The 20,221-nt window shown below is 41.6% G+C and overlaps 1 protein-coding gene across 3 annotated transcripts in view; it reads left to right on the top strand.

Moving 5' to 3' along the window:
- The window catches only part of SH2D4A (SH2 domain containing 4A), a 110,458-nt gene that overhangs the window by 39,662 nt on the left and 50,575 nt on the right, over window positions 1-20,221 (top strand). For all 3 annotated transcript variants that reach the window (XM_071212693.1, XM_004478307.4, XM_004478308.5), the window contains exons 5-8: window positions 1,109-1,189; window positions 3,810-3,918; window positions 12,276-12,486; window positions 15,066-15,196. In XM_071212693.1, coding sequence (XP_071068794.1) covers window positions 1,109-1,189; window positions 3,810-3,918; window positions 12,276-12,486; window positions 15,066-15,196 — 532 coding nt within the window. The remainder of the gene's footprint in view (window positions 1-1,108; window positions 1,190-3,809; window positions 3,919-12,275; window positions 12,487-15,065; window positions 15,197-20,221) is intronic.

Raw genomic sequence — 20,221 nt, 5'->3', positions numbered from 1 at the left:
CCAGAGAAAGGGGAAGCAGCACTGGAGGAGCACGTGGGGGAGACATGAAGGGCTGGAACGGAAGTGGCAGATGCTGGCGATGGCCGGCGTTACATTAGAGATGACTTATTCCTAGACGCACACCGAGCTGCTTCTAGGAATAAGTAGCAGATGCCCTGATCCTGTGAAAGATGGACAGGGCTGTGGTATCTGGCACGCTGGTTTATTAGTTGACACACCAGTGACCCTGAGTACCCTCTGGGCACCCGAGTGAATATTGGTACCAGCCTTTGGCTGAAAATCTGCTGGCAGTTTCTGATCAAGAGTATATCCTCGGGGTCCAGGCATGTAGGTCACAGTAGTGAGAGTCGTTTGGCTGTTGGGGGCTGGTGGGGGGAGAAGAGGGACTTGGATCAGGCATGGCAGCCAGGTCTGGGGCAGGGTGACAGCCTGCGTAGCCTGGTCTTACGTGGCACCTGGTGTGATGTGCCAGCTCAGACAGTGCCACAGGGTTGGCTTGTGGCAGGCAGGATTGACTTCAGAGAATCCTGGCGGCGGACCTGGAAACCTCATGGGCAGGATTAGCTTCTGGGAAGTCCATCTGGGGCAGTGGGAATGTGGACACTGGGCTGGGGACTGGGGAGGGGGTGGGGTCCAGATGGGAAGGAGGAAAGTGTCGCCCGAGCAGGGAGAGGGGGCAGAGCTGCCAGGCACCAAAGGGCTCCTAAACGGGGAGCAAGACGTTGTGCGGAGTTCCTTGTCAGAGGCTCAGGCATGGCTCTGGTCTGAGCTAAAACAGGGTGGGGTAGGTAAAGATTAACAGAGGGCAATTAACAGAATTTAAACTGGGGCGCAGTGGTGATGCCTAGAAATGATCCCGAGTGGCGGCAGGGCACATAAGCCCAGTTGTCATGACACAGCCATCTCCTGGCTCTTGGAAAAGAATTCATTTCTAAGCCCTATCGATGGAAGGGGATGCCGAGGCTACAAAAACCTGCTGAGGCACTCAGGAGTCTGCGGGAAGGTTTGGTGACGGCAGCTGTGAGAAGTATGTGCAGTGGGGGCGGCATTAGGGAAAGTGAGGAAAAATGCGTGGAAGCTCTAATAAATGTGTTTGATTTCATTTTAGTCACCCTCCAGTTCTTCAAGAAATATTCAACAAATGTTGGCCGATTCTATCAATCGTATGAAGACATATGGATTTCACCAGGTAAAAGGCTTGCATTCTGTCTTCAGGCTTTAGTGCAAATGTTTTCACTAATGCGCCATACACTGGGAAGATTCATCTCATGCAGAAATGAAATTAAGCAGCAGAAGGTGACATCTGTCTTAGCAGCTGGAACGCCGCTCTTCACCTTGACCCATTTTTCTGGAGCTGGGGAGGGATTGAGTGTCAGGGGAAGAGCAGATGCTAAGACTTGTCTGCTAAAGTCCTCACTGAAGGTCTAAAATAGAGATGATCTCCTGGGCTGCCGCAGATGCTTGAGTGAATCACCCAGTGATTTCGGGGGGCTGTAAGAGGAGCATTGCGTTCGTGAGGAATTAAGATGAAGGGACCGCCGTGTTCCTTGTTTCTAGCAGCTGGCCCTTGGACGAGACGCGGCCCCTGGTGCCAGCCATGTCCACCTGTGCCAGTGCCTCCCTCGGGCACACTCGCCTGGACAGGGAGGCGCCCCTGCAGGCCAAACCCCGCTCCTCCAGTGGGCTTTGTTGTTACTCTGTTGTATGTGGCTCAGAATAATGAGACGTGGGATGGGACTTGGCGGTTTAGTAGGATCTGATGCACAGGACGTCTGCACGAGCAGGGTAGGGTGTCAGGCTGTGCAGAGAACGTCCTGACGGTCGAGGCCTGCGCTCAGGGCTGTGGTGGGACAGGCCCCGCACCCTGCGCCTCCGTGGACAGCGTGAGCAATTCCCCGCTGCCTCTGAGGCACAGGTATGAACTGGGGTTGCTCAACTATTTGAGACTTCAGAGAACCATGATGAATTTTTGGAATTGTAGCCCCCGTCTGTATAATGCTGCTATAATATGTACCTCCTTCTACAGCAGCAGCGGTCGAGGAGCTAAAAGCATTTTGCAGTAATCCTGCAAAATACATGATATCTTTTCTACTTTTTAGGTATCGGGGCCTGGGATTGAACCCAGGCCACATTGGCTCAATCAGCCACATTGGCTCTCCTGAGTTGGGTTTTTCATTTGTTTGCTTTTATGGTTTTAGGAGGCACACGGGATCGAACCTGCAACCTCCCATGTGGGAAACAGGCGCTCAGATGTTTGCGCCACATCTGCCCCTGTTATATCATTTTAACATGACAGCAGTTGAGAAGGACAAAGCGTTCATCTCTTCATTTAACCAGCATTAATGGAGTGTCTCCTGTGTGCTAGGCGCTATCATGGGAATTGGAAATAGATGTGAGGACAAAATAAGTAAAATCCCTGCCCTCAAGAAGCTCATATTCTGGATGGGGGAGGTAGATGACCAGCATGTGTGTGAAGTCCGGCGCTCGTGAGGGCGGTGAGAAGAAGCAGGTGAGGGAGCGGAGGCTGCCGGGCTGAGGCTGGGCCAGGTGTTTATGAAGGTGGTCAGGGAAGGCGATGGAAGCAGAGGCTTGACCGAACAGGGGAAGAGCCCCGTGGATGTCTGGGGAAAAGCCTGTTCCAGGTGGAGGGAATGCAAGGACAAAGGCCCACAGGCAGGGGCTCCCTGGAAGTGGCCGAGTATCAGAGGTCAGCGTGGCTGGAAGGAAGTGAAGGAGAAGGGAGAGCAGGGCAGGGCGCTGGTAGCCATTGCGAGGCCTGCGGTGTATCTAAGTGTTCCCTAAAGCCGCGAGCGTGGACGAGATCGTCCAGAGAGTAAGTATAGTGGAGGAGAGAAGAGGCCTGAGCTCCAGGCCCCTCTGTTTAAACCGGGCCTGAGGCTTCTTGTCTCTGAATCCGGAGGTCCTCAAACACGGCTAGATACGACATGCGTCGGACTTGCGCAGATTTCACACCCTTTCAGGAGAGTAGCCTGGGCCATTCTGTCCTGTCGCTTCTTCTCTCTTAAAATATCAGAAGGTGAGAATGAGGGAGCAAATCATTGCTTCCCTCTGTAAAAGGAAGGTAATGGAACAGAGCCTTCCTTCTCTGGGCCAGTCGTGAGGCCCTCGAGGGGAAGCTGGGGGGAAGGTCCTCCGCCGGCTTTCCTCAGGAGGCGGCATCTCGTGCCCCATGCCCACGTGAGGCGCTCCCGCGGCGCGCCCGGCAGCTGCGGCCTGCTGTGCTCCCGCCTCTGCGCCAGCCCGGCCCTCAGGCGTCTGCCCTCCAGGCCTCAGCTTTGCGCCTGTTTTGGACGTAGTGTTCACGGGTGTTTTGAGACAGTTGAGGCTGCTCTAGTTGCTCTGATACCTGTCCTGAAGCGCTGTAAGGAAGTGTTCACCCTGGGGCCACGAAGTAGTGTTTAGGGAGTCAGATTTGAAACAGGCAAGTGCTATGTCTAGAAGAACATTAGTATTCATTGAGTTCTCACTCTGTGTTACACACCGTGCTAGGCATTTTTTAAAAATGTATTTACTCCTCACTTGCAACCATGTGAAGGTTTTTCATTTTCAGACTTTGCATCCGGGGACATCTCCTGAGAGAGCTTTGGTAGCCGACGCCAGGGTCCCAGCTAGGTAGCGTGAGAGCCAGCTTCTGGTATTGCCGACTCCAGAGTCCATGCTTCTTGCACACCACCACGTCACCTCTCTAGTGGGCCAGAAGGAGTTAGACAGAAATCAGGCGTGCCCTAGGGCCTGGGCTTGTGAGACTCCTGGACTCACCAGTACTGGTTCCTGGTTTTTTTAAACAGAAAGAATCCATGAAGACGAAACAAGATGAAGAAGTAAAGCAAACATGTGAGGAGAAAACCAAGGAGATTTATAAGAACTGGAAAGAAGACTCGGAGTGGCAGGCATCTTGTGAGTACAGAGGCTGCAGCAGCTTCTTCCCTCTAAACTGACTTGTTCACTCGATAAAAATCTGGGAAGCACTTACGGGTGGGTGGTTGAGAGATGTTGTAACACTAAATTATGAATCAAATGCTTGCAAGCTACTTGTCGAGTAGAAGAATGGCTCTCAGTTCATCTTTGTAAAATTAAAAGTATGATATAACTATATGCTGGAATGGTTTATAGCTCTGAAAAATTGTATTTTGGAAGAGTGTTTAATGACCTGGGAGAATATGTGTGATATCTTCTTACTCTACCTTATTTTTATTACACTGCTTTTTAAATTTTTTAATTAAAGAAGTTGTACGTTTATGGGAAAATCATGTAAAAAGTGCAGAATTCCTATATATCCTACACACTTACTTTTAACACTTAGTGTGGTACCTTTGTTAAAGTTGATGAAAGAATGTTTACACTAGGGTGGATTTTTTCTCAATATACTACCCTATTATTAACTCCTTGCATTTGTGTGGTACATTTGTTATAATTCATGAAAGAGTAATTCTATACATAGCTTTTTTTTTTTTAAAGATTTATTTATTTTTTTCTCTCCCCTTCCCCGCCCCCTCCCCCCAGTTGTCTGTTCTCTGTGTCTATTTGCTCTGTGTTCTTCTTTGTCCACTTCTGTTGTTGTCGTCAGCACGGGAATCTGTGTTTCTTTTTGTCACGTCATCCTGCTGTGTCAGCTCTCCGTGTGTGCGGCGCCATTCCTGGGTGGGCTGCACTTTCTTTCGCAATGGGCGGCTTTTCCTTACAGGGTGCACTCCTTGCGTGTGGGGCTCCGCTATGCGGGGGGCACCCCTGCATGGCAGGGCACTCCTTGCACACATCAGTACTGTGCATGGGCCAGCTCCACATGGGTCAAGGAGATTTGAACCCTGGACCTCCCATGTGGTAGATGGATGCCCTAACCACTGGGCCAAGTCCGCTTCCCTATACATAGCTTTCTAAGGAACAGCCTAACTGTCTTCCACAATAGGTACACCGTTTTGCCTTTCCATTGGCAATGAATGAGTGTTCCTTTTTCCCCATTATGACGTTTATAATTTTCTGTTTTTATTAATAGTAGCCATTTTAATGAGTGTGAAATGGGATCTCAGTGTGGTTTTGATTTGCATTTACCTAATACCTAGCGATATTGAACATCTTTTCCTGTGCTTTTTAGCCATTTGTGTATCCTCTTTGGTGAAGTATCTGAATAGCCTTGAATACATCTTTTGCCAATCTTTTAATTGGGTTGTCTCTTTTATTGTTGAGTTGTAGGATTTCTTTATATAGCCTGAATATTAGGCCCTTATTGGACATATGATTTCCAAATATTTTCTCCCATTATGCCGGTTGTCATTTTAATTTCATGATAAAGTCCTTTGAGGCACAAAGGTTTTTTATTTTAATGAGGGTCCATTTTTCTCTTTTTCCTTCTTGTGCTTGTGAGTTGGGTGTAAAGTCTAAGAAACCATCGCCTAACACAGGATCCTGAAGCTGCTTCCGTATGTTTTCTATATTTAGGTCTTTGGTCTATTTTAAGTTTATTTTTGATATGGTGTGAGACAGGGGTCCTTCTTCATTTTTTTTGCATATGGATGTTCTCTCAGCACCATTTGTTTGAAGAAGCTTTTCTTCCCCAGTTGAGTAGACTTGGCAACCTTGACAAAAATCAACCAACCGTAGATGTGAGGGTCTATTTCTGAACTCTGTTTGATTCCATTGGTTTATATATACATATACTTGTGCCACTCTCATGCTCTTTTGACCACTTTGGCTTTGTAATAAGCTTTAAATTCAAGACATGTGAGACCTCCACCTTGTTTTTTGTTTGTTTTTTTTTTTTGTTCAAGTAGTTTTTGGCTATTTGGGGAACCTTAACCCTTCCAAATAAATATGATAATTGGTTTTTCCATTTCTGCAAAATAGGCTATTGGAATTTTGATGGGGACTGCATTGAATCTATAAATCACTTTGCGGAGAATTGACATCTTAATGATAAGATGAGTCTTCCAGTCCATGAACATGGAATGTTCTCCATTTATTTGTCTTCCTTTGATTTATTTTAGCAATGTTTTATAGTTTTCTGTGTGCACATACTTTGCATCGTTGGTTAAATTAGTTCCAAGATATTTGATTCTTTTAGTTGCTATTGTAAATGGAATTTTTTCTTGATTTCCTCCTCAGATTTCTCATCTGTATCTGCAGTGTTTAAAAACACTACTGATTTGTACCCAACCACTTTGCTGAATTTGTTTATTAGCTCTACTTGCTTTGTTGTAGATTTTTCAGGACTTGATATATATAGGATCATGTCATCTGCAAATGAGTTTTTACTTCTTACTTTAAAATTTCGATGCCTTTTATTTTCTTGCCTAACTGTTTTGGCTAGGTCTTCTAGTACATTTTTGAATAATAAAGGTAACAGTGGGCATTCTTGTCTTGTTTCAGATCTTAGAGGGGAAGCTCTCAGTCTTTTTCCATTGAGTATGATGTTAGCTGTGGGTTTTTCATGTATGTCCTTTATCATGTTGAGGAGGTGACCTTCTATTCCTAGGTTTCTAAGTGTTTTTTATCAAGAAGTGATGCTAGATTTTGTCAAATGCCTTTTCTGCATCTATTGAGATGATAAGCGTTTTTTTTCTCCTTGTTTTGTTAATGTGATATATTACGTTAAATTTCTTATATTAAACACCTAGCATATGTGTTTGCACACCTAGCATATGTGTGGCACACCTAGCATAAGTTCATTTGATCATGGTATATAATTCATTTAATGTGCCTTTGGATTAGATTTGCTAGTATTTTGTTGAGGATTTTTGCACCTGTATTTATAAGAAAAATTGTGTATAATTTTCTTTTCTTGTATTATCTTTGTCTGACTTTGATATTAGGGTGATGTTGGCCTCATAGAATGTGTTGGATAGTATTCTCTCTTGTTCAGTCTTTTTGGAAGGATTTGAGCAGGATTGGTATTCTTCCTGGAATGATTGGTAGAATTCACCTGTGAAGCCATATGTTCCTACTCTTTTCTTTGTTGGGAGGTTTTTGATGATGGAGTCAGTCTTTTTTTTTTTTTTTTGGATTCAGTCTTTTTGCCTGTATTTGGTATACTGAGATCTTTTTCTTCTAGATTCAGTGTATGTTGTTTGTGTGTTTCTAGGAACTTTTTGCATTTTATCTAGTTTGTCTAATTTGTTTTATGATCTTTTTGAGTTCTGTGGGGTCAGTAGTAATATTCCCCCTCTCGTTTCTGATTTTAATTATTTGCTTCATCTTTTTCTGTAAATCTGCCTAATGGTTTGTCAATATTATTGATCTTTTCAAAGAATTGATTTTTAAAATTTTGTTAATGATCTTTTTTCTCAGTTTCATTGATTTCTGCTCTTTTTAAAATTTCATTCCTTTTGCTTGCTTTGGGTTTAGTTTGCTATTCTTTTTCTGCTTCCCCCAGGTATGCAGCTAAGTCTTTGAATTTAGCTCTTTCTTCATTTTTCATTGAATAACAATTTATTGAAGTGAATCATTCATATGTAAACAATAAATGTATAGTAGAAGTTTTGAACTTACAAAACAGACATGCATAATATCATACAGAGCTCCCACAGATTCCTTGCATTGTTGTGAAACATTTGTAATAAATTATGAAAGAGCATCATCAAAGTATTACTACCATCTATAGTCCATATCTTATAACTAGTGTATTTCCCCCAGCTTACTCTGTTATTTTTTTGTTCATAAACCATATAATTTATATAAAGTATACAATTAGTGGCATTTTGTATAATTACCAAGTTGTACATTTGGCACTTCAATCAATATTAAAGCATTTTCATTACTCAAAAAATAAAAAATAAAACCAACAAAAATCAAACCACTGTCATACCCATATGTTAGTGGTGCTAATTACAGTTCCTATCATGTGCATTTGCCATTTCCATTCATTCCCAAACATTTACAAATGTTTTTTTTTTTTTTTTTTACCAGTTCTGTACTGATTAAACCCCAGCTTTCCATTCTCTAATCACAGTCTATTCTCTGGTGGTTTATATTCTGGCTATCAAATCCATGAGTTTTGTAAGTCCATTGGGTTTTGTATTTATGCTTTTTGTTGTCCTTACTGAAGATCTTCATTTTTCCACCCTGCTCCAAGCCACATTCTTCTGTCTTTTCCTTTCAATCTGCAGAACCTCCTTTAGTAATTCTTGGAGGGAAGACCTTTTGTTGATTAACTCTCCCAGTTTTTGCTTTTCTGTGGGTATTTTAAACTACCCCTCATTTTTAAAGGACAGTTTTTATGGGTAAAGAATTTTTGCTTGGCAGTTTTCCTCTTTCAGTACCTTAAATATATCATACTCTTCCCTCCTCACCTCCATGGTTTCTGATGAGAAATTGGCATGTAGTCTGATTGAGGAGCTCTCATGTGCGACCACTTGCTTTTCTCTTACTGTTTTCAGAATTCTCTCTCTATCTTGGGCATTTGGCATTCTGATTAGCATGTGTCTAGATGTAGGATTATTTGGATCTATTCTGTTTGTAGTATGTTATGCTTCTTGGATACGTATGTCTTTCATAAGAGTAGGGAAATTTTTGGCCATAATTTCCTCAAATATTCTTTTTTGCCCCATTTCACTTCTCATCTCCTTTTAGGACATCCATGACACGTATATTTTTGCATTTTAAGCTGTCACTCAAATCCCTGTGACACTGCTCAATTTTTTCTGTTATTTTCTTTATCTGTTCTTCTGTGTGACTTTGATTGTCCTGTCTTGTAGTTCACTTATTCTTTCTTATGCCTGTTCAGATCTCCTGTTGTGTGCCTCTAGTGTATTTTTAAACTCCATTATTGGGGATAATAATCTCTTTTCATCCTCATAATTTGTTATGTTTCTTTTTATACTACCAACTCTTCTTTATGCTCACACATTTTGTCATCTTAATATCCTTTATCTTTATATCCATATTTTCCTTCATCGCCTTGAATTGATTTAGGAGACATATTTGAACTTCTTTGATTAGTTGGTCCAAATTATGCTTCTCCTTCGAAGTTTGATATGTTCTCTTGACTGAGCCTTATCTTTCTGTTTCTTAGTATGGCTTGTACTTTTTTTACTGATGTCTGGTTATCTGATTATCTTGATGAGTTATCTCTGAAGGTCTGTTTCTCCCCCTTATCTAAGGTTTTATTACTGATTGGCTTTGTGTTAAGGGTCTTCTTTTACACTTGGTCCAACTTACTCTGGACCTTTAGAGTAGCCTGTGTTTAACTGTTCATATTTTCTCACCTCTTCTTCATCTGATTCTTGCCCTGGGTATGCAGTATAATTTTTAAGATTGTACTTTTTGTGCAAATTTCATTTCTTCGTTCCTTCTCTGGAAATCTGGTGCTTTTTAATTTTTGTTTTTTTGTTTTTTGTTGTTGTTGTTTTGGTACAGAATCCTTTCCTCCCCCCCTGCCCAAGATCCTATGATTAGTTTAAATCTCCCCCCTCAATCAGTGCCCCTTTTCCCTTACACTTTTCAGTCTGGAACCTAACCTGTCTTACCGCAGCTCCACCTCCTCCTTTTCTTCTGCGAGGCTGTTCTGCCTTCGGTTTCTTCCCTGTTAGGGTGTTCTGCCCCAGGCACCCAATGGAGTCAATCCAGAAAGGCCCATCTTGAGTTTAGACGGTCTAGCAAACAGTGCCTGGTTGAGTGCACACTTCTTGCTGACAGCTCTGCTGCCGTCTCTCTTGTTTTTAGTCTCTGGGGCCCTTTTTTATGTGACATGCCTCAGTGGCTTATGTCCCACCCTGGGTCTCTGCAGGCCTGGGTCCCTGTGCGCAGACACGGGTGGGGTTCCAACTTGCTGCTCTGAGGGCCTCTGTCGTGTGCGCCCACGGCAGGAGCCCCTGGGCCGTGCTGCTTCTGTGTGACTCCCTAACTGCAGGGGGGCTGAGGAGGGGGCGGGTCTGGGAGAGAAACCTCCTACCTGGTCTTGGAGACCATTTTTCTTTTTCTTAGATTTTAGCATTTGTGGGGTCCTTCTCTGTCATCCTCCAGAGTTCTAATCCAGTGTGATTTGGCCTTTTCATTTCTTGATTCTGAGGGGAGAATTTTCCAGGGGTATTCAACTCATGTTGAATATTGATAACATCCCTGTATGTTATCTTCTTAGCGTGGAGAAAAGAAAACGTGGAAAAATAGTATGAAAAATACCCCTCTTGTAAAAGGTTTAAGAAGTATATGAAGGCAAAAGACTGGAAAAATCATATACTAACATCTTCACATTGACTTTTGGGGAGAGGTGGCATTAGAGACTAGTTAAACAGTTCTTCTTTTCTGTTATTCCATATTTTCTAAATTTTCAATAGTGAACACATGTAACTTTGCAATCAGAAAAACACAGTATTAAGATGTTAGAAACATTAGCATCCTTACTGCTCCTATGACCTAAGCCCCTGACCCTTTTGTTTTAAATTTCTTTTTTACTAGAGAAGTTGTAGGTTTACTGAAAAATCGTGAGGAAAAGACAAAATTTCCATATAGCCCCTTCTCACACACAGGTTTTCCTATTATCACTTTCCATTAGTGAGGTACTGTTGTTACAATTGATGAAACAATATTATTATAATTATACTACTAATTATAATCCATAGTTCATTGTTCCCCAGGTTGAACAATCCAAAATATAAAGTAAAAAAAAAATTTATTTTTGTAACACAGATACAACCTAAAATTTCCCCAGTTAACCACATTTAAATATATAGTTCAGTGATATTAACTGTATTCAGAATGTCATGGTATCTTCACCACTCTTGGTTACCATACATCACCCCAAACCCAGACACTCTGTACCCATTAAACATTAACTCCATATTCCCCACCCCACTCCAGCTCCTGTATTCTAACTTATGACTCATGAATTTGCTTACTCTGATTATTTCCTGTTGGTAATATCATATACTCTTTGTCCTTTTTTGTGTCTGGCTTATATCACTTAACATGATGTCTTCAAGGTTCATGTTGCATCTATCAGAATTTCATTCCTTTTTACAGCTGAATCATATTCCATTGTATGGATCTACCACATTTTGTTTGTCCATTCATCAGTTAGTAGACATCTGAGTTGCTTCCATCTTTTGGTAGTTGTGGATAATGCTGTCGTGAATTTGTGTGTGCAAATATCTCATCGAGTCCCTCCTTTTTGGTTCTTTTTTGGTATACACCTAGAAGTGGGATTGCTGGGCTGTTTGGTAATTCTATCCTTAGCTTTTTGAGAAGCTGCCAAACTGTCTTCCACAGCAGCGGCATCATTTTATATTCCCACCAACCATCCCTGACTCACTTTTGAATTAGTGCTGCCAGAAATAAACCTCGTAGAAGAAGAAATCAATGCAAATGAAGGCAGAGCAGAGAATGCTCAAGAGTACATTAGGTTTGAAATTGAATTAGGGTTCAGAACACTGAAGCCTTAACTGCTAGATCATGTCTTGCCACAGTTTGAGCAGGAAAGGAGTGGTAGTATTTGCAAGATGTTGAGACTTCTAAATTAGTCTGCAATCCTATTGCAGCACATACCATTAAAATGGCACACTTCGTGAAATGAAAATATTTGCAAGGTCCTATCAGTAGCCTTCCCCTTCTATGCAGTGCAATCCTAGTATAATGGAATATTTTGGGCCTCTCTTGGAAGTGAAAAATAACAGGATTTTACCACTAATGTGCTCAGTAAATCCATTCCATAAAAATTATTTTACATTATTCTTTTATATACTGTAATGGAATCTCTTAACACTATCTTGCTAGAACTAAAACAAAAGGAAAATGTCTCTATTTTATAAAGCAGCATTCAGCATGTGAGTTTTCATCTGGCAGGCTGATTCACATTTGGTTCAGTTCACGGCAGGCTCTGAGTCTAATCTCAGGTGAGCCTGGCTGCTCTTTCACCCAGTCCATAGCCATGAGCCTCTCAACTGCCTGATCCTTGCTTAGTGGCGCAGGGCACGTCGCAGCCCGAACACAAGTGTGCGAAGGACGTGATAGTGACCTCTGATTAAAATGCCCCTGTCAACTGGAATCCTCAGCCTCATGAATCCACTTCCATCTCTTTCCTTCCTTCTGCTTCTCCCTCCCTCTCAGAAAAGCCCCTTACTCCCATAGAAACAGGAATTCTGCAACAAAAGCTGGGCAGTTTGGAATCTTAACTCTCTGGATAATAGCTTTTGATAGTGCTTGTTCATTATAATAAGCAGATGACGACTTCAGCCGAGAGCCTGCTTTGTTCACTGTCGTGCGGTGCCCATTCTCCTAACCGTTTCTGTGGGTTGATGAAGCCTCTCATCCCCGTTTTGTTTTTCTAGTGCGAAAATCCAAAGAAGCCGATGAGAAGAGACGCTCCCTGGCCAGACAAGCTCGGGAAGATTACAAGAGGTTATCCCTGGGGGCCCAGAAAGGAAGAAGCGGCGAGGGACTGCCGAGCCCCCCCGGTGTTGCCCAGAAACCAAAAAGGCCCCCGCTTCCACCCAAGCCTCACTTCCTAAACCCGGCGGGATACCCTGGAAAACCTCCTAGGTGAGAAGCTGCACAGATGGCTTTAGGCTAAGCGCTGAAATGGGCTGATGGACGACACATGGCATGCCCGGCCGTGGGGAATGGGGGACCAGCAGGCTGCTGTGCGATTGAACTCAGCCCCACCTTGAACGCTGCCTCCCTGACAGTCCCAGTCTGGAATTCATTCCCTCTTTAGCTTCGATATACCCTCCGTTGTTACAGGTAGCATGTCCAGTAATAGCGTGGAGGTGACAGTGAGCTTGGATGCTCTGTCCCCTTTGAGCGCCTCTCCTCACCTGCTGGTTCGCTGGTTATTAATAACGTCCTGTGCCCCTGCACGCGCGGGGAGCAGGTGAGCTGGTGACGGGGGAAGAGAGGACACCAGTGGTTTCCACCAGTACTCGAGATCACTTGGTAGTAAGAGAACAGCATAGTAGGAACTCCAGGACTTGCTGATTTTCATGCCATCAGAAGGAACGGCCTTTTCCTTGCTGAGGATTAAAGGTTTAATGGTAATTCTCGATACTAACCAAGTTAATCATTTGAGACTATGGAAATGCGCCCTTTTTTTGAATGCACTGTTTATCTGGTGATAATAGGACTTTTGACTCCTAGGCTATTAGGGGAATTAGGAAGAACAATTTGTTTCGGCAGATCCCCGAAGTACAGTGATAACCCAGCAGAAAACGCCTGTCCTTCATGGTTACTGATTATAAAGTTATTTTCTTCCTGGTTATTGGTATTACATTATTTTTTCATATTCTAAAATAAAAAGATATAGAGATTATTTTGGAAAGAAAAAAAATTAGAATTAAATATTGATCACATGAAATGGAGCTGTCTCAATCCTTGAATTCTGAAAAAAAAAAGCTATAAATACTTCTCTGTTGAGAGACTGGAGAAATGGAAAACAAACAAAAACCGCCCTTTGCTTGGAGTCAGTCGGCACCTTCCAGGTGTTTTTGTGACGGGGGTGATGGCCTCCAGGGGACAGTGAAGGTGAAACGTTTTCTCTGCTATCATCATTTCTACTTCCTCAATTGGAAGGCTCCCTTTTGGGATTTGGGACCATATTCTACAATGTGACACTTTGGGGAGTGATTTTTTTTCCTTATGGAAAGGAAGAAAGGTAATTAGAAAATGGATGGTCCATGCAGCTTTGTAAACCGGTCAAAGAAAGGATGTGAGCCTTTTTGGCCATGGACCTGGTCTGTATGCAGTTGGCCTCAGCCTCACTCTGATTCCCCAGCCCTTCCCAGGGTAGCATGGAAATACAGCTTGCAGTGTGGCCCTTTCCCACACTGTTTTTAGGGGACAGTGTATGATCAACAGCAAAGAAGGTGGCTTTTACAAAGGGCAATTCTTTTTTTAAGCTGTGCTCACTTGGCCTGGTTTTCCAACTTCAGGCCCTTCACGAAGTGCTTCTTGTGAGTCAGCCAGACTTGATGGCTCTAGGATTGGAACTTTGAAAACATAATGAACAAGGTCAGGTGGGAGCCAGCCTCGGAAAGAGAAAGTAGTTCCTCTACTGTTTTGGACTTTTGCTTGCTTTCCAAGGACTTCCTAAAGAAAAAAATTAATCTGGGAGCTAGCAGGAGAATTTATCATGTAATCTCAGGTGTGCGGTTTCTGCTTCCCAGGAAAGTACAAAAATAATAGAATATTTTCCCCAAACTGTTCTGAAAAATTATGCGTGTGTGAGACAATGAACAGATACAGCATATGTAACTCCTAGTAGTAAATGTTATCAGAAAGAAAATAAAGAGCCATACGTTAATGTACACTATGGGGAATTCCAGTAGACCATCCAAATTCTTTTGTTGTTTTTAAATCGAATATTGCTCAAAATTCACGGGCTGTGGAGTGGGACTTGGAAATATGTTCATTACATTGCAGTGTTACTTTCTGTGATGGAAATTGATTTACATCCCAGGACTTGTTCTGCTACTGAATCTATTTCAGAACTCTTCTGCTGCCTATATGGTTTTCTTACCAATCTTCAAACACTCTTCTTTTTTGCACGTTTGATTTCTGAGACTGTCTTTCAGCAGAACTAAACCTCTTCAAAGAGTGAGAGAGAAGAAAGCAAACCAGGCAGGTTAGCGGAACCAGAGAAGGAAGAGAAATAGAATAATGAAAATAGGAGGGAGGAATTCTTTATTCCATTTGATCTCTTTTGTTTCCTAGTACGTGCTCTCCAGGAAAAATAGGCCTGAAGGCAGACTTCACTTTTTAATGCCTGTTTCTCAAAATTTAATTGAGAGTTAATGGAGCTTCTAATTAATATTAGAAATTAATTAAAACCGATGTGTTCACACAGCGGTGGCTCACCCCATCACTAGCCCTGCAGGACTGGAAGTATAACTCACAGATGCGTGTCCTGTTCTGTGTTCTGTCCTTGAGCTGTGTGGGGGGTGCCTGGGGGTCCAGCCTCCTAGGAGCTCAGCCCGGGTCGTTAGGCCAGGAAGTCTGCAGGTGTATGTGTGTGTTTGCAAGTCTGTGTGCGTATATAGATACGTGTGTGCATAGAAAATAGGATTTTTGAGGGCGTTATTTTCAAATTAGTTACTCTCATTGAAAAACTGTTTTATAAATCACAGACATCAGGGGGTGACGAGGACAGCGTCTGGCTCTGCCCAGGAGGACATCATCCGCTGGTTTAAAGAGGAACAGCTGCCGCTGCGAGCAGGCTACCAGAAGACCTCCGACAGCATCGCTCCCTGGTTCCACGGTGAGTGCAGAGCCCCTCAAAGCGCCCCCGTCTGACGGCAGGTGATGCTGTCTCATCCACCGAGAAGGCGGAAAAAGCCACAAGTTTCCTTCTGTTTGTGCTGCCTGGGAAGTGTCCTTCCGGTTATCTTCACAAAGCAGTTTTTCAAAGGTTTCTTGGTGAGTTGCTTTCCCTGGACGTATTTGGAAAGCCATCAGCATTCATGTGTGTCCTGATTTATCACCCCAAACAGAACGCCTCAGGGTGGGTGGAAAAAGCACAACTTCCTGGTGACCTACCTTGGGGACACCTGGTTGTGACTTGCATCAGATGTCCATTTCTTGGCAACACTGATGAAGAGATAATGGTTGTGTTTTTGCTTTTTTAGCAAACTTTCTTTATTGTCTTTTTTTTTAAAAGATACATAGATCACACAAAATATTACATTAAAAATTTTAAGAGGTTCCCATATACCCCACTGCCCAACCCCCCACTCCTCCCACATCAACAACCTCTTTCATCGCTGTGGCACATTCATTGCATTTGGTGAATACATTTTGGAGCACTGCTGCACCGCATGGATTATAGTTTACCCTGTAGTTCACACTCTCCCCCAGTCCATTCAGTGGGTTAAGGCAGGATATATAATGTCCTGCATCTGTCCCTGCAGTGTCATTCAGGACAACTCCAAGTCCTGAAAATGCCCCCATATCACACCTCTTCTTCCCTCTCTCTGCCCTTAGCCACTCCCGTGGGCCACAGTCTCCATATCAGTGCTACAGTTTCTTCCACTGCTAGAGTCACAGTAATTCTATAGCAGAATACCAGTAAGTCCATTCTAATCCATGCTTTATTCCTCCATCCTGTGGACCCTGGGATACCATAATGTAACCAAAAATTTATAAAAGTGTACAATCTAAAATATAAACCATAATGTAAAGCATAATGGTAGTGGTTGTTTGGGGCTCTGTTTTAGCATCAAAAAGTCAGAAGTTCGAACTAGTTTGACTAGTTGGATGACCTTGAGCAGATCATTTCCTACTCTGTCTGAGCCTCACTTTCTTTTTCTTTATCCATTAAATGACTGAGTTGAACTTCACCATCTTTGATTTGAATAATCTGTGGTTTTGACCCCTTGTTTTGCTTCGTAGTTAAGGTTGCATTGTGCATTTGTTAGATCCTGAGCAGATATTAGCTAATAGATTTCTGTATTTGACCTAAGAAATTGATTAATTCAAACCTCTCTATCTACCCAGCTCATACTTTACTGACTTCTCAGTTTCTTGGATTTCAAGAATAGAAAGTTGCTTCTTGCCTAAATTGGTTTCCATGGAGTCTTTGGTTGAATTGGACTAATTTTCTCTATTTACAACAGACAGTGCTTTAAAAACAAAAATAGAGTTTTCTGGCAGTGTGTTTGTCAGAAGGTAACTTTGTTTGAATATGTGTAAGGCTTTTCCCTGTTACGTAGTTTCATTTCACATATAAAAGTGTCTCTCAAAGTACGTTCCCAAACACATTGCATGGGAAACTCTCCCCAAGAATAAAATTAATTTGCCAAAGAGCTGCTTTTTCAGAATATTACAACACTGTGATCTGGTTTCCCCTGAAAACACCTGTTTTTAGTGATTTGGGCTTTGGTAATTGCCCCTTCCCAGAAGAGCCCTCCTTGCCCTCCAGGAGCAGGCCATGAGCTGCTTTCATTTCTGTTCTGCTCTGCAGACATGTGGAAAGAGCCAGAGCAGGGTCGGAGTACAATCGAGAACATGGTCCACTTACCTGTAAGCCTTGCCATCCGCTGATGCTTGACACTGCGTTTTTTTCTTTCCTTTTTAAGATGAGTACTGAGAAAGTCAGCCACTGTGTAGTTGCTGTGTCGTTGGGTACTCAACCCTGAGTAGCAGGCTGATCGTTTTGTTTAACAGCCAAGAGTAAAAACTTGGAAATGTTGGTTGAGGTTATTGAAGTCCTGGTACTTGCGCAGGCAGTTTTATTTGGAACAGTTGCTGAAGGCTAGGAAGACACAGTTGCACAAAAAATCCAGTTGGAGCTTTGGTGAAAAACAAACGATGGAGTCTGAATATGGTAACTTATTTTTTAAACAGATCAATTTTAATGATACATATTAATAAAGCATATAATCTATCCAAAGTGTACAACCAATGGTAATGATTAAAATAGCATATTTGTGGATTTATCACTTAGTCGTTATTAGAGCATTTTCATTTTTCCAATAATAATAAACAAAAAAACAGACAAAAATTCATCACCTCTCAGCCTCTCTGTGCTTGCCCTGCTGTACAAAGCTGCTATTCTGTTATCTCTGCAGTTTATTTATATTTATATTTGTAGAAACAGTCTTATATATGCAACTTTACCCATATTCCTCACATGAGGTTTCACTATGCTACAGAGTTCCATGTTACATTCTTAAACTTTCCTTCTAGTAAAATACATGACCTTACACTTTCCCTTTATACCGTATATCACTGCTAGTTACAAACACCATGATGTACTTTCACCATTTCTATTCATTTCCAAAGGTTTACAAACAACCTTTCTATCAATTCTGCACAGATTCACCCTCAGCTTTCCATTCGCTAACCTCATTCTATTTCCTGGTGACCTGTATTCTAGTTATTAACTCCAAGAGTTTACACAATATTTTTAATTCATCATAGTGTAGTTATACAGTATTTGTCCTTCTGTGTCTGCCTTGCTTCACTTACCTAATGTCCTCCAGGTTCATCCAGTTTATCATATGTTTCACAACTTCATTTCTTCTTACAGCTGAATAATATTTCATCATGTGTATACACCTCAGTTTGTTTACCTAGTCATCACTTGATTGTTTCCATCTTTTAGCAGTTGTGAGCAACACTGCTATGAACATCAGTTTGCAGATTTCTATTCTTGTCACTGTTCTCAGTTCTTCTGAGTATGTACCTGGTAGTGGTTATTGACAGGTCATGTGGCAAATGTATGTTCAACTAACTTAGGAACTGCCAAACACCCTCCACAGTGGCTGCACCATTCTACATTCCCACCAACAGTGAATAAGCCTTCCTATCTCTCCACATCCTCTCCAACATTTGTAGTTTTCCACCTTTGTAATAGTGGCCATTTTAATGGGTGTGAAATGATATCTCATCGTAGCTTTGATTTGCATTTCCCTAATCACTAATGATGTTAAACATTTTTTCATGTGTTTTTTTTTTTTTTTTGCCATTTGTATTTCTTCTTTGGACAAATGTCTATTCAAGTATTTTGCTCATTTTAAAAATTGGGTAGTTGGTCTTATTGTTGAGTTATAGTATCTCTTTACATATCATGGATATTAAACCTTTATCAGATACGTGATTTACAAATATTTTCTCCTGTTGAGTGGACTGCCTTTTCACTCTTTGACAGAGTCTTTTGAGGTACAAAAGTGTTTAATTTTGAGGAGGTCCTGTTTATCTGTTTTTCTTTTGTTGCACCGGATTGGTCTGTAATTTTCTTTTCTTGTAGTATCTTTATCTGACTTTGGGATTAGGGTGACGTTGGTCTCATAAAATGTGTTGGGTAGTTTTCTCTCCTCTTAAATTTTTTTGGGAGAGTTCAGACAGAATTGTTGTTAATTCTTCCTGAAATACTTGGTAGAATTCACCTGTGAAGCCATCTGGTCCTGGACTTTTTGTTGGGAGTTTTTTTTTTTTTAATTTTTATTTTTTAATTAATTTATTGAAGTTTATCACTCTTACAAAAACATACTTAAACAATAAGTGTGTAATAATAATTGTGAACTTATATATAACATCATACAGAATTCTCATAACTCACCCTACCACCAATAACTTGCATCTTGTTAAACTTTTTTGATGATAAGAGAGCGTTGTCAAAACATTACCACTAACCAAAGTATTTTCCCCCAACCAACCCTATTACTATTTTTATATCATTTATATATGACATTCATAAACAATAAGTGTATAGTAAAAGTTGAGAACTTACAAAGCAAACATGCATAACATCATACAGGGGTCCCACACATCAACCTTCCACCAGCACTTTGCACTGTCATGAGACGTTTGTTACAAATTATGAAAGGATATTGTCAGAATCTTACTGCTAATCATAGTCCTTATCTTACATTTGGTGTGTTTTCCCCCCAAACCACCCTATTATTATTTTTAAATATATTTTTATGACAGAAGTTGTAAACTTATAAAACAAACTTGCATACGTGCAGAATTCCCAAGCAATACCCCTCTATCAACACACCACACTGTGGTGGAACATTTGCTACAGATAAGATAATATCATCTGATTGTTACCATGTCCATACTGTATATTTGGCTCATATTTCCATACTGCCTCATTATCAATACAGTACATCTTTTGCATAGATGCAAGAATATTATTACTGCTAACCACAGTCCATGGGGCACGCCAGTTGTATTTTTCCCATGCTTCTCCACATTTCAGACACCCTGCAGTAGTGATGTCCATTTGCCCTAGCTAATGAAGGACACTCTTGCATCTGTACCATCAACCCCAGTTCTCATCCACCTCTTGGTTTACTGTGCTATTCAGTTCCTAGATTATTCTCTAGCATTCTGTCAGTTGGCATTTACATACCTAGACTACCATTTTCAGCCACATTTTGTTGGGAGATTTTTGATGACCAATTCTATCTCTTTAAATGTGATGGTTTGTTTCTTTCTTGTGTTTCTTGTGGAGTCAGTATGGTTGTTTACGCATTTCTAGGAATTTGTTCATTTCATCTAGGTTGTCTAGTTTGTTGGCATACAGTTTCTCATAAAATCCTCTTATGATCCTTCTTATTCTGTGGGGTCAGTCATAACTTCACCCCTTTCATTTCTGATTTTGATTATTTGCTGCCTCTTTTTTTCTTTGTTAGTCTAGCTAAGGATTTGTTGATTTTATTGACTTTCTCTAAGAACCAACTTTTGGTTTTGTTGATTTTCTCGTCTCAATTTCATTTATTTCTGCTCTCTTCTTTATTATTTCTTTCCTTCTGCTTGCTTTGGGATTGATTCACTC

This window comes from Dasypus novemcinctus, chromosome 29, assembly GCF_030445035.2.
Source record: "Dasypus novemcinctus isolate mDasNov1 chromosome 29, mDasNov1.1.hap2, whole genome shotgun sequence".
Lineage (NCBI taxonomy): Eukaryota > Metazoa > Chordata > Mammalia > Cingulata > Dasypodidae > Dasypus > Dasypus novemcinctus.
The sequence above is the reverse complement of the archived record's forward strand: the minus strand, read 5'-3'. Positions and strand labels throughout refer to the sequence as shown.